General features: G+C 32.2%; 2 protein-coding genes across 2 annotated transcripts in view; one reads left to right on the top strand and one right to left on the bottom strand.

Moving 5' to 3' along the window:
- The window catches only part of LOC130667497 (uncharacterized), a 24,908-nt gene extending 9,859 nt beyond the window's left edge, over window positions 1–15,049 (top strand). Inside the window, exons 2-6 of the mRNA XM_057469124.1 lie at window positions 6,829–7,029; window positions 7,194–7,611; window positions 10,002–10,199; window positions 12,079–12,427; window positions 13,533–15,049. Coding sequence (XP_057325107.1) covers window positions 7,264–7,611; window positions 10,002–10,199; window positions 12,079–12,427; window positions 13,533–13,978 — 1,341 coding nt within the window. The 5' untranslated portion in view covers window positions 6,829–7,029; window positions 7,194–7,263 and the 3' untranslated portion in view covers window positions 13,979–15,049. The remainder of the gene's footprint in view (window positions 1–6,828; window positions 7,030–7,193; window positions 7,612–10,001; window positions 10,200–12,078; window positions 12,428–13,532) is intronic.
- On the bottom strand, window positions 3,688–5,566 carry LOC130667498 (uncharacterized). The gene is made up of 3 exons (XM_057469125.1): window positions 5,204–5,566; window positions 4,302–4,398; window positions 3,688–4,182 (listed from the first exon to the last, which is right to left on the bottom strand). The coding sequence occupies exons 1-3, from the start codon at window positions 5,431–5,433 to the stop codon at window positions 3,790–3,792; spliced, it is 720 nt and encodes a 239-aa protein (XP_057325108.1). The 5' UTR covers window positions 5,434–5,566; the 3' UTR covers window positions 3,688–3,789.

Below are 15,049 nucleotides of genomic sequence, written 5' to 3'. Positions count from 1 at the left end.
AGGCGCTAGATATAAAGTAGCAAGATGGAATAGCTTAGCAGAAAAACCACTAAGATAATGTAGAAAAACAAAAACCTTACAGCTCTCTCTTTTAGATGGCATGCGAATGCCAATATTACAGCGAAAAAGAATATACGTAATGGAGAATAGAGTCTATCTCTATTCTCCATGTATATAAATTTTGAAAAGAAATAATAAATAAAGAAAAAATTTTTAAAGGACCGTTTATATTAAATATAACATGATTCTAATTATTTTCATATTGTTGTAGCTAACTAAAAAATATTAATAATTAACTCCTAGTCAACTGAGGTCAGAGATGGAATAAGTCTTCACACGGTTCATACGGTTTAAATATCTCAGTATAATCATTTGAACCCCGCAATTATTCGATGTTGAGAAATTTAAGCAGTATCTCAAATAAAACTTAAGTTAAAAACGATAATATGTTTAATTTTTACATACTCACCTACGACCTCGAGCTGACTAAGACTTCGCACAATCAGTACGGTTTCTGAAATACGAATAAGCATTTTATCCTTGCAATAATTTACGGGAAAGAATCTTATGCAGCTAATCATGTGGTAGTAATTAATTATGGACGTCATTAGCGAATTAAAATAAACTTAATTTTTTTAACCGACTGAACTGCGATCTCCAGTCGACTAAAGCCCGGCACGGTTCGTACGTTTTTTAAAATATAAATAAGCATTTTATCCTTGCAATAATTTGCGGAAAAGAATCTCATGCAGCTACTCAAGTGGTATAAATAAGCGTTTGAGCCATGCAATTATATGCGGAAAAGAATCTTGAGCTGCATATTATCTTCTTATAATCAAGTTTAAATTATATTAGCACATTAAAATAATAATCTAAAATTTTCCCACTCAACTGGGATCTTCAGTTAACTGAGACCTGGCACGGTTTATACGGTCTAACAATATGAACATCCGTTTGAGCCTTGTTATGTTTGCGGGGGACGATGTTTTGGTTTATATAATGTACTACTAGTTAATTTTTAATTTTATCAGTAAATTAAAACACAGTTCTTTAGTTTTCTCTACCGAACAGAAAAATCTTATCGACTACGACCTCGCTTGGTTCATATAGTTCATTCATATAAATAACGGAATAAGCTGTGCAATTCTAGTAGACTTAGATCTCGTACGGTTTGTACGATTCATTCATGGAATTAATCGTTACAACCCCTGTACTTATTCACGGACGACAATGGCAATCTCCGTTTAATAAAGTACTGTATCTGCAGCAAGTATAAGAGTACTTGTAACTGTCTCCTGCCTTGGCACGGTTGAGACGCTAAGGATGAAATCATTAAATTTAATTAACTAATTCCATATGATATATTCGGAAGGCCTCAATGTATTAGCAACTGGCTTGTGTCTTGGCACAGTTCAGACGCTAATAAGAATAAAATCATTAAATTTAATTATTATTTATCCATGATACATTCAGAAAGACTCAATGTACGAACAACTGGCTTGTGCCTTGGCACGGTTCAGACGCTAGTAAGACTAAAATCATTGAATTTAATTATTATTTGTCCATGATACATAGAGAAAGACTCAATGTACGAACAACTGGCTTGTGCCTTGGCACGGTTCAGACGCTAGTAAGACTAAAATCATTGAATTTAATTATTTATTATACATGATACATTCAGAAAGACTCTATGTACTAGCAACTGGCTTGTGCCTTGGCACGGTTCAGACACTGGTAAGAATAAAATCATTGAATTTAATTATTATTTATCAATGATACATTCAGAAAGACTCAATGTACGAACAACTGGCTTGTGCCTTGGCACGGTTCAGACGCTGGTAAGAATAAAATCATTTAATTTAATTATTATTTGTCCATGATACATAGAGAAAGACTCAATGTACGAACAACTGGCTTGTGCCTTGGCACGGTTCAGACGCTAGTAAGACTAAAATCATTGAATTTAATTATTTATTATACATGATACATTCAGAAAGACTCTATGTACTAGCAACTGGCTTGTGCCTTGGCACGGTTCAGACACTGGTAAGAATAAAATCATTGAATTTAATTATTATTTATCAATGATACATTCAGAAAGACTCAATGTACGAACAACTGGCTTGTGCCTTGGCACGGTTCAGACGCTAGTAAGACTAAAATCATTGAATTTAATTATTTATTATACATGATACATTCAGAAAGACTCTATGTACTAGCAACTGGCTTGTGCCTTGGCACGGTTCAGACACTGGTAAGAATAAAATCATTGAATTTAATTATTATTTATCAATGATACATTCAGAAAGACTCAATGTACGAACAACTGGCTTGTGCCTTGGCACGGTTCAGACGCTGGTAAGAATAAAATCATTTAATTTAATTATTATTTGTCCATGATACATAGAGAAAGACTCAATGTACGAACAACTGGCTTGTGCCTTGGCACGGTTCAGACGCTAGTAAGACTAAAATCATTGAATTTAATTATTTATTATACATGATACATTCAGAAAGACTCTATGTACTAGCAACTGGCTTGTGCCTTGGCACGGTTCAGACACTGGTAAGAATAAAATCATTGAATTTAATTATTATTTATCAATGATACATTCAGAAAGACTCAATGTACGAACAACTGGCTTGTGCCTTGGCACGGTTCAGACGCTGGTAAGAATAAAATCATTAAATTTAATTATTATTTGTCCATGATACATAGAGAAAGACTCAATGTACGAACAACTGGCTTGTGCCTTGGCACGGTTCAGACGCTAGTAAGACTAAAATCATTAAATCTAATTATTATTTGTCCATGATACATAGAGAAAGACTCAATGTACGAACAACTGGCTTGTGCCTTGGCACGGTTCAGACGCTAGTAAGACTAAAATCATTGAATTTAATTATTATTTATCCATGATACATTCAGAAAGACTCTATGTACTAGCAACTGGCTTGTGCCTTGGCACGGTTCAGACGCTAGTAAGACTAAAATCATTAAATCTAATTATTATTTGTCCATGATACATAGAGAAAGACTCAATGTACGAACAACTGGCTTGTGCCTTGGCACGGTTCAGACGCTAGTAAGACTAAAATCATTGAATTTAATTATTTATTATACATGATACATTCAGAAAGACTCTATGTACTAGCAACTGGCTTGTGCCTTGGCACGGTTCAGACACTGGTAAGAATAAAATCATTGAATTTAATTATTATTTATCAATGATACATTCAGAAAGACTCAATGTACGAACAACTGGCTTGTGCCTTGGCACGGTTCAGACGCTGGTAAGAATAAAATCATTAAATTTAATTATTATTTATCCATGATACATTCAGAAAGACTCAATGTACGAACAACTGGCTTGTGCCTTGGCACGGTTCAGACGCTGGTAAGAATAAAATCATTAAATTTAATTATTATTTATCCATGATACATTCAGAAAGACTCAATGTACGAACAACTGGCTTGTGCCTTGGCACGGTTCAGACGCTGGTAAGAATAAAATCATTAAATTTAATTATTATTTATCCATGATACATTCAGAAAGACTCAATGTACGAACAACTGGCTTGTGCCTTGGCACGGTTCAGACGCTAAGGATGAAATCATTAAGTTTAATTAACTAATTACGTATGATATATTCAGATAGACTCAATTTATTAGCAACTGGCTCGTACCTTGGCACGGTTAGACGCTGGCAATTATAATAATTAGTGTGTTTTAGATATCAGGGTAAAATAAGTAATCAGTGGTAGTCTTTATGCATGAGGTAATGTTTTTTAATTTACTTTTTTTGTTCCCTCAAGTAATATATTGAAGTATTTTAGTGCAGGTTGCTCAAAATAAACGCGATGTTTTTCTATATCGAATCGCAGATACTTGCTAACATTATCTTTATTTATTTCTTTTAATTGCATTAGATTAATTTTTTTCTTGTTAGCAAGTATACTGTCGATATCGATATTCCCTTTAAGAGTTTCCAAAAATGAAACGAATTCTCTTCTTTCCGTGGTTTCCGTTTCATCAACTCTGCGTAATTTAATGACAGCCTCCATCAAGGGATCTGCAGGTTTTATTATCACTGGATTTTGTGGATTAATTTTTTTCCACAATTTTTTCGCCTCCTCCAACAATTTAGGCCGCTGTTTTTCGGATCCCCTTCTTCCTAGAATCTGTTTCAATAGTCATGAAGTTATTTTCTTTTTAACTTTTAAATTTTGTCAAATCAGTATTTCCTTCATAAGTTGATAATAACTTACGTCGACAAGTAATTCTCTATTCGTATACATACCATTGGTGGATGATTGTGGTCATCCCGAAATCCATCTACTTGAAGATTTTTCTTGTATGGGGATGTACTCAGGCTCAATGTTGCTCTGCATGATGATCTTAACAAATTAATATAATAATTAATTCCAAAACCATGTGGTATTTATTGTGAGATGATTTAGGGAGATGATATGAAATCATGAGGAATAAATTAAATTATTTCCAATTTTATCAAAGTAATAATTTAGCGCATATTCTTATAGCAATCTTGTCCAAGTTTGACAAGACTTGCTCAAGATACGCGTAAATAACTAAACAAGCACACCTTGACCTAGACATCGTACAAGACATCTTCAATTTCCATTTGTACTATATCATGTGAATTAATATCTTGTGACAGATTGATATATGTATAAAAAGATGTAAATACCTATGTGTCTTCCTCAAAATACTTTAATAAAAATAGTACAAGACTAATATAAGATTATTTTGTGTACGTAATGTTGGGCCAGTTTATGTCGTATCCGTCAAAAGATTGTTGTGATGGAAATTGTTACATAGAAGGATTTTTATTTATTAAAATGACACGAAATTTTTAGATAAATATGATTTTGAGACATGTAAATATGATTAAGCATGAACTTGATTAAGTATGAAGTTAGCAGACGTCTAATAATTTTTCGATTTTTTTTAGACGATAAACCATAAAAAAAAAAAGTATTTGAAAAATTTCCACCAATAGTTTTTTAAATTTTCTACATGTGCATATTTTTATTTAATTTTTTTGCAATTGATTTGTTGAAAAACAAATTTCAAAAATTTTTAAATGTCTGCTAACTTCTTAATCATAAAAATCGTGATATTATTTCGTGACAAAAAATGATTAAAAATTACATTTTAATTTATTCAAATGTTTATACTTACGAAGTCACCTGTTCATTTTTATCCATAGTTGAGCAATGGTATTTTAGTTGATCATAGATTAAATATGGATTGAAATCCACATTTTCCCGATTTTTGTATACTTTATACAAGCTCTTACTTCGAACAATATTGAATCGGTTACCATTAGTTCTCTCGTAATCCTCGAGCCAAATTTTCAATTCGTCATATGTTCCAAATTTTTTTGGAATATTTGACGAACGATTTGCCATTTTTTTTTTAATTAAGGCACTTAAATTGTTTGAATTAAAGTATTTTAGTTTTATAAAACAAAGAGAGATCTCAGAAGAAAGAAGAATGAAACTGCGCACATAACAGACAAGCGGTTACACATATAGAATAGGAAGGAAAATGTACCAACATAAAAAATAGGAAATGACGTCACTAATCAGTTCAGACAACTACAAATAATTGCGCCAAAAATATGAATGATGCATATGAACTAAAGGATACCAAGGACCACTTTTTCAATTGGGGATAAATTTAATCTGGGTTTAAATAATTTTTGCTGGTATATTTGTATATTATTAATGTATACATATATTAGCAATATCAACTTAAACCCGGATAACAATGAATCCGGTTAAAAAACTGGCCCTAATGAATCAATTTTCATATCGACAAATTTCATTATTATTTTAAATAGACAGTAAAGAACGGCACTATTAATGAGTTTGGATCAGCTGTCAATGAGAAAAAGGGTAATGTTAGCAATTTAATCAATATGTAAGAATTAATTTATAAGAACTTCTCTAAACTTTAATGTGATAAAAACTTTTTATAAAGTCTACGCACGGTCAGGACGGTATTTAAAAAAAATTACTATTACTGACTGATTTATTGTAAATGTATTAGGAAAAAGCTGGGACGTGAAATTTTATAAAATTTATTTTTTATATTTTTCTAATAATGTATTGCTTAATTTTCGCTAATTATTATGAGACATAAAAATGAAACGTAAGCAATTTTAATAGTTAGCAGTCTCATTCGCACGGTCCGCACAATATTTTTTGTTTTAATATTAAAATATTTAGAGTTTTCACAGTAAGTATGTAATTTTTATCTTTGTATGTTAAATAATATGCTAATTGACGTTATACAATTTTACTGATTTTTTTATTTAACCGCTTCGATTGAAATTAGTTATTTTTTAGAATGTAAAAATTTCCCCTTGCTAGAAAAAATTTTATTTGCTATATTAATCAAAATGGTCAACATTCGAAAAACAATAGACAGTCGCAGAAAAACCTCACGCGCGTTCTGATGTTGCATCGAGCTGTTTCTTTTAAACATTTTAATTGATTTTACGGTTTTTAATTTTATTTTTAATTTAATACATTATGGAAACAAAAAAAAGTACTCAGTATCATACTACTGAATTTTATTTTGATGGGTTCTCTTACCACGTAAAGCGACGACGTAAAAACAAGCAGAGTGTGGAAATTATGTAATTCTCTACCTAACATTAATTTACAATATTTAAATTGGATATAATTAAAAGTGCATAAAAAAACTTTTGAATCATTGCTAATTTTCCTATATTATAGTTATAATTTCTTTAGTGTACTGTTTTAAAAATATTAATCTCTTTCTCTATTCTGATTTAGATATGTGGCTTGTATCAAAGACATCAACGGATGTAAAGGATATGGCCACGTTATAGACGGGATATTTCATCAAAAGAAAGACCATGACCATGAGCCCGATCCTGATTTGAGGAAAAAAATCGAATTCCGCGAGACGCTTAAAAAATTTTGTGTTGTCAGGCACACTGATCCGATTAATATTTGGAAAAGCGCGCTTGCAGAGTGAGTTCAGAAGTTTTATTGATTTAAGAATTAAAATACAACATATAAATTATTTGTTTCATTTAACTTATAGCCATGAATACCACTTCATTGTTGAATATTAATAAATTATAAATCATTTATTCATAAATTATTTATGTCAGTTATATCCTTTTTGACTACAGGTGTCAAGTCGATGCAGCAAATTACCCCTATAGCAAGTATAGGTCTTCAATAAACAATTACATTCTCGAGATGCAGCCGGAAAAAGTGAGACTGGGTGTGAAAAATAACAATATAAAATCGTTTGTTGAATCTCTTCGTCAAGCCCAACAAGCTGGGAATTTAACTTCTGGAGTCCACAACGAATCCAAGCTATCAGTTGAAATCGAAGAGTTCAAAGCTCATGTATCTAAAGGCGAAGTAATAGCGTCAAATATATATGTTTATGATGAGAATTTGATAGAGTCTATGTGTAAAGAACCTCAACATTTATATATTGATGCTACTTTCGATGCTTGTCCTCAATTTGAAGATACCGCGATTCACCAATTGTTGACAATAATGGTGAAGGTGTCTAATCCATCGTCTAAAGAAGAGAAGGTATTCTAACGTGTGTTTAGTTAATTATAAAACCAACAGTTAAAACTGTTAATATGAGTCGCAATTTGATTGTTATGCTTGCTATCGTCTCAGGCGTGCCAAGACACGAGACAGTTGCTAGTACATTGAGGCCTACTGAATATATCATACGTAATTAGTTAATTAAATTTAATGACTTTATTCTTACTTGCGTCTCAACCGTGCCAAGACACGAAACAGTTGCTAGTACATTGAGGCCTTCTGAATATATCATACATTATTAATTAATAAAATTTAATGATTTTATTCTTACTAGCGTCCGAACCGTTCCAAGGCACAAGCCAGTTGCTAGTAGATTAAGGCCTTTTGAATATATCATACACTAATGGAAAAAATTAAAGGATCAAAAAAAAATTCTAAATTTTTAGGCGATTTTCAACAGGCTCTAACTTAGAGAGAAATGGTCGTACAAGAAAAAAAAAAAAGGAAATCGTAGCTCCAAGTATCTACTTTTGGGATTAGAACTTTAAAATTTTTTAGCGTCAGCAGTTTTTGAGTAATCTTAGAAAAACCAACGACAAAAAAATTTTCAAATTTTTTTAATTTTTTTTTTTTTGGTCTCCGGGCGTGGAAAAAATTATTTTTGCTTAACCACTATGAGGCTCGGATACCGTCATTATTCAGCTTTAATTTCTTTTTTTATGGACCTTGATACGTCCACTTCTCGCCGAGATATTGGTCTTCAAATGGAAAAGGATCCTTTTGTCTTTGATTATCGATATCTCAGAAACCAATGATCGCACAGAAAGTTAATGGTGGGTTTTGAAAACTTGAATAAATTCCCTTCAATGATTAGCCATTGCTTTTTCGAAAAAAAAATTTTTTCCTATCGTCACATGAATTTAAAAATGCAACCAAAAAAGGGCTTTTTGTGATTTTTTGGAAAATCAAACACTGAACCGGAAATATTGTGGAAATCGATAATGTTGACTGTGCATTTTACAGTTCAATATGTCCACAAAAACCCTGCAGAGAGCCAGATTAATCCAACCAGCCGTTTTTTTGTTTCACGCGATCAAATTTTTTAAAAAAATTAAAGGATCACATTTTTTGCTCTGAAAAGCTCATAATCTTTAACAAGATGAAAACAAATATTTTTTCGGAGCTTTGTCCACAATTTTATTGCAGACAGTGCTTAAATTTCCAAAAAAGAAAAAACTTTTTTTTCGAAACAAAATTTAAAAAAAAAAAATTTTTTCAATGAAATTTTTTTTTTGGAATAACTTTAGGAAATTTACAAAACCAACACCCAATAATTTTTAACACTTTTACGTCGCTGCATTTCGTGATTTTACTGATTTCTCAGTCATTAAATTCAAAAAAAATTTTTTTTTTTTTAATTTTTGTTTCGAAAAAAAAGTTTTTTCTTTTCGGGAAATTTAAGCACTGTCTGCAATAAAATTGTGGACACAGCTCCGAAAAAATGTTTGTTTTCATCTTGTTAAAGATTATAAGCTTTTCAGAGCAAAAAATGTGATCCTTTAATTTTTTTAAAAATTTGATCGCGTGAAACAAAAAAACGGCTAGTTGGATTAATCTGGCTCTCTGCAGGGTTTTTGTGGACATATTGAACTGTAAAATGCACAGTCAACATTATCGATTTCCACAATATTTCCGTTTCAGCATTTGATTTTCCAAAAAATCACAAAAAGCCCTTTTTTGGTTGCATTTTTAAATTCATGTGACGATAGGAAAAAATTTTTTTTTCGAAAAAGCAATGGCTAATCATTGAAGGGAATTTATTTAAGTTTTTAAAACCCACCATTAACTTTCTGTGCGATCATTGGTTTCTGAGATATCGATAATCAAAGACAAAAGGATCCTTTGCCATTTGAAGACCGATATCTCGGCGAGAAGTGGACGTATCAAGGTCCATAAAAAAAGAAATTAAAGCTGAATAATAACGGTATCCGAGCCTCATAGTGGTTAAGCAAAAATAATTTTTTTCACGCCCGGAGACCAAAAAAAAAAAAATTAAAAAAATTTGAAAATTTTTTTGTCGTTGGTTTTTCTAAGATTACTCAAAAACTAATGACGCTAAAAAATTTCAAAGTTCTAATCCAAAAAGTAGATACTTGGAGCTACAATTTTCTTTTTTTTTCTTTCTTGTACGACCATTTCGCGCAAAGTTAGAGCCTGTTGAAAATCGCCTAAAAATTTAGAATTATTTTTTGATCCTTTAATTTTTTCCATTAGTGTAGATAATTAATTAATTTAATTTAATGATTTCATTCTTGCTAGCGTCCCAACCGTGCCTAAAGCATTTGCCCAATACTTTTATCTATTAAGTAATTTTATAAATTTGTATTATATTTTTATCATTAATGCTGGTATAATATTTATATATGCAGCCAATTCCATGCATAACAGTTTTAATGACAAACAAGGCGGAAGTTTGCTATGTCAAGATTTTTGAATTTATTAAAAATAAATTTCCAACTTTCGATCCTTCTTCATACATGAGCGATTATGAAATTGGATTGCACAATGCCCTGAAACGAGTTTTTCCGAAAATCATTGCCAGGCATTGTTACTTCCATTATTCGCAAGTAAGTATCGGGAATTGCTTGAATAATTAACTCTTTAAATTGACTCATAGTAATCTACATTAATAACAAAAATATTAGAGAAATAGCTGAATTAGCAATCGTGCCTGCCGTGCCAAACTCCTTATAGCTACTGTACGAACTGTTAACACCCCTGCAAACTATCGAATGTAAGTTTAATTATTCCGAGAAAAAATGTTCAGGCCTGATCAGACATGAGCAGACATGAGTCTTCAGGCCTGATCAGACATGAAAAATGACCATGCCTGACCAGGCCTGATCAGGTATGTTCAGGTCTGTTCATGCCTGTTCATGCCCATTCTGGTAAAACAATTATTTATAAAAAATGGTCCTATATAATTATGCATAACTATATACAATTATATATTATTATTTCTATAAAAATGAAAAAAAAAATAAAAAATATGGGAGTGTCTAGGATTCGAACCGTGGACCTTGCGCTTGAAAGTTCGCCTCGTTACCTGTTGACCTAAGAGATTGAGTTGAAAAGTTGGTCTCGTACGAACTTGAAGTACTGAAAGTCTTAAGACTCATGCCTGTTCATGTCTGATCAGGTCTGATCCTTTTTTCCCGGGTTATACGTGATAGATTCTTGGTCAAAAAATTATATATCTATGAACAGACATAAACAGACATAACCAGGCATGAACAGGCCTGATCAGGCCTGAGCTTATTCAACGCTTCAGACATGAACAGACATGGACCGGCATGGACAGGTATGATCAGGCCTGAACGCATATAACGCTTCAGACATGAACAGACATGGTCAGGCATGAACAGACATGAACAGCCATGAACAGGCCTGAGTGTATTTAAAGCTTCAGACATGAACAGGCATGGACAGGTATGATCAGGCCTGAGCATATTTAACACTTCAGACATGAACATGCATGAACAGCCATGAACAGGCCTGAGTGTATTTAAAGCTTCAGACATGAACAGGCATGGACAGGTATGATCAGGCCTGAGCATATTTAACACTTCAGACATGAACATACATGAACAGACATGGACCGGCATGGACAGGTATGATCAGGCCTGAACGCATATAACGCTTCAGACATGAACAGACATGGTCAGGCATGAACAGACATGAACAGCCATGAACAGGCCTGAGTGTATTTAACGCCTCAGACATGAACAGGCATGGACAGGTATGATCAGGCCTGATCATTTTTTCCCGGGATTTTTTTCAATAACAAGTGCTGAATTTAAAAATAAATAATTGAATGATTGTCTTTTTTTGCAATTACTGACTGTGAATGGTTAATTACTAAAATTAATTCGCTTCACAGAATAAAAAATCCGTGCGAACCGTTATTAACTTATTTAATATAGACCTTTCATATAATCCCTCGAATTTTTGAATCATGGTGGAAACACGGTGGGTTTGTTCCATTTTACCACTGTGATTACGCGGTGAATCCACCGTGGAACCACGGTGGTAAAATAGCACAAAACCACCGTGGAATCACGGTGAATGCACCGCGTAATCACAGTGGGAACACCGTGTATACACAGTGGTCAACCCACCGTGGAATCACGGTGGATACACCGCGTTATCACAGTGGATACACTGTGTATACCCGGTGGTGAAATGGAACAAACCCACCGTATAACCACGGTGGATCCACGGTGTTTACACTTCCACGGTGTTTCCACCGTGATTCAAATCTGCGAGGGATCATATTTACAATTACTGACACTGAATTTCAATAAAACAATCTATTTTTTCCTTACGATAGAAGTTACTCTCTCTCAATAATTAATAATAATTGTAAGAAATGTTGAAATTTAAGCAAACAAAAATCTATTGTACTAATTTAATATTTTTACTAAGGGACGTTAATGTTTCTTTTAGGCGATCTTTCGAAAGGCACAGCAGCTTAAATTAATAAATAAAAGTAAGAACTCGCAGACTGATCCTGACATTTTTATAGTTCTTCACCAAATAAATAGGCTACCATTGTTTCCACCTAATCTAATTGAACAAGCTTATTCAGTAATTAAGGAAGAAGCAATAAATGATTTCGGCGATATGTTCAATACATTTTTTGATTATTTTGAAAGTTTTTGGTTGAGGCAAATAACACCTGCTGGATTTTCCGTATACGGCATGCGAAGTGATAGGACAAATAACCATCTAGAATCCTACCACAGTAATCTTAATGGTCGATTACAAAAACATCCGAGTCCAAATGCATTTATAAGTAAGATTTAACATAATGATGCATGAAGATAATAGTTATTTTGAAATTACCCTAGTAAGCATGATTCAAGGCACTGGCTAGTGCATAAAGAGCTTTGTTAGAATTAATGCTTGCAGTAGGCAGTAAATGAGACAGCCCTTGTTCATTTTTTCTAAGATATACTCGAGAAAATGTGATTTAGATTAACGTAAAAATAATTTGTTGCAATTTATAATCTTGGGTAGATACTAGGGCTGTACATCTAAACCGGCTTAACTGGATAAAAAAGTTAACCAGGTTAATTAGCTGGCTAGCTCGTCAGCTTAGCTAATTTAACCGGTGAACTTCATTAGCTTGGCTAAGCAGCCAAAGGATTAACCGGTTAACTCAAATTAGCTAGGCTAATTAGCTGAGGGTTTAACCGGTTAAATGGTTAATTTTTTTTTTCATCTATTCGCTACCCTATCTTAGAAAATATATAGAAAATTTCATATTAATTTAATTATAGACCGAAAAAGCTATAACAAAAAATGTATACTATCAGTTCAAAGAAAATTCACTACAATTTTTCAAACTATTAGCTTGAAAATAAATCGCGTTACTAGTGCCAAAAAAGCGTATCTCAAAATTTACGCCTTTTTGGCTCTGTAAAACCAAAAAGTCGTATCAAAAAATCATTTTTCGGATAAACTCGGGAATGTTACAACAAAAAACTATTTAGAAAAAAACAAAAAAAAATTTTAAAGCCAAAAGGGCGTATCATTTTTGTTCTTTTCAATTATTATTAATTCCTATTAGCGAAAAAAAATCAAGAGAACAGTAAAATAAATGACTTTACAACTCGATCAATTGGAAAAAAACATGAAATTAAATGAGAAAAACGTTTCCAAGTTGATCAGAAAAAAATTTTGTTATACGCCCTTTTGGCATAAGTAACGCGATATATATTTATAATTGAATGATTTTCAAAATTAAAATGAATCTTTTTTTAAGTAATAGAGTATAAATTTTTTGTTATGAAGTTATCCGGTTAAATTAGCTAAGCTGACAAGCTAGCCAGCTAACTAACCTGGTTAACTTTTTGAACGATATTAATAAATTAATCATAATTTGAACTTCATTTTAGCTGTCCTAAAAGAAATATTTGTTGAAGCAAGATCAACTCGAAAGAGTATAATAAATAATAATTATAGGCCTTTGCCACCAAAAAAAAAGACGAAAATTAATGAAACTGAAATTCAAGAATTTTGGGATTCCGTTGAAGAAGCTGAGGAAGAAAACATACTAGATGGTGAGCAGATAATCGAAAAAATTAATAGTTTTAAAAAAATACAAGAATTAATTAAAGCAGAAAATAAGATTTTAAAAAATCAAATAGAAAATATTGACAGCACCAAAACAATAGAAAAAGATATAGAAGAAACGGAACTAGAGAGTTTTTTAATAATGGGAAAGTTAAATTCCGAAGAAAACTTTAAAACTTTGAAAAAAATAAAAAGAAAATATTTACAAAATGAAAAAAAAATAATGATCATCAACATAGAAGAAAAAAAACACCCATTAATCATTTAAAAATTGATACAATCAACGATTCTGACAGCGATGAAAATAAATTTATCTTTTATTATAAAGTAAATTGACATAATAATAAATGTGTCAACCGTGCCGGGGAATTATAAATCCTAAAGACTGCTGAATAATTTTTATGCTTGCTAGCGTCTCAGCCGTGCCAAGGCTCGAGAAAGTTGCTAGTACATTAAGGCTTTCTGAATGTATCATGGATAAATAATAATTAAATTCAATGATTTTAGTCTTACTAGCGTCTGAACCGTGCCAAGGCGCAAGCCAGTTGCTAGTTCATAGAGTCTTTCTGAATGTATCATGGATAATTAATAATTAAATTCAATGATTTTATTCTTACCAGTGTCTGAACCGTGCCAAGGCACAAGCCAGTTGTTCGTACATTGAGTCTTTCTCTATGTATCATGGACAAATAATAATTAAATTTAATGATTTTATTCTTACCAGCGTCTGAACCGTGCCAAGGCACAAGCCAGTTGTTCGTACATTGAGTCTTTCTGAATGTATCATTGATAAATAATAATTAAATTCAATGATTTTAGTCTTACTAGCGTCTGAACCGTGCCAAGGCACAAGCCAGTTGTTCGTACATTGAGTCTTTCTCTATGTATCATGGACAAATAATAATTAAATTAAATGATTTTATTCTTACCAGCGTCTGAACCGTGCCAAGGCACAAGCCAGTTGTTCGTACATTGAGTCTTTCTGAATGTATCATTGATAAATAATAATTAAATTCAATGATTTTATTCTTACCAGTGTCTGAACCGTGCCAAGGCACAAGCCAGTTGCTAGTACATAGAGTCTTTCTGAATGTATCATGTATAATAAATAATTAAATTCAATGATTTTATTCTTACCAGCGTCTGAACCGTGCCAAGGCACAAGCCAGTTGTTCGTACATTGAGTCTTTCTGAATGTATCATTGATAAATAATAATTAAATTCAATGATTTTAGTCTTACTAGCGTCTGAACCGTGCCAAGGCACAAGCCAGTTGTTCGTACATTGAGTCTTTCTCTATGTATCATGGACAAATAATAATTAAATTCAATGATTTTAG

The sequence above is a fragment of the Microplitis mediator genome, chromosome 5, assembly GCF_029852145.1.
Source record: "Microplitis mediator isolate UGA2020A chromosome 5, iyMicMedi2.1, whole genome shotgun sequence".
NCBI classification, from domain to species: Eukaryota; Metazoa; Arthropoda; class Insecta; order Hymenoptera; family Braconidae; genus Microplitis; species Microplitis mediator.
This window is presented reverse-complemented; position numbering and strand designations above follow the sequence as displayed.

Bases quoted from the DNA above. Each gene is read 5' to 3' on its own strand.
- LOC130667498 (XM_057469125.1), bottom strand. From the start codon at position 5,433: ATGGCAAATCGTTCGTCAAATATTCCAAAAAAATTTGGAACATATGAC. The intron at 4,399-5,203 runs GTAAGTATAAAC...TAATTTGTTAAG, and splicing joins AAAAATGAACAGGTGACTTC to ATCATCATGCAGAGCAACAT. The intron at 4,183-4,301 runs GTATGTATACGA...CTATTGAAACAG, and splicing joins ACCACAATCATCCACCAATG to ATTCTAGGAAGAAGGGGATC.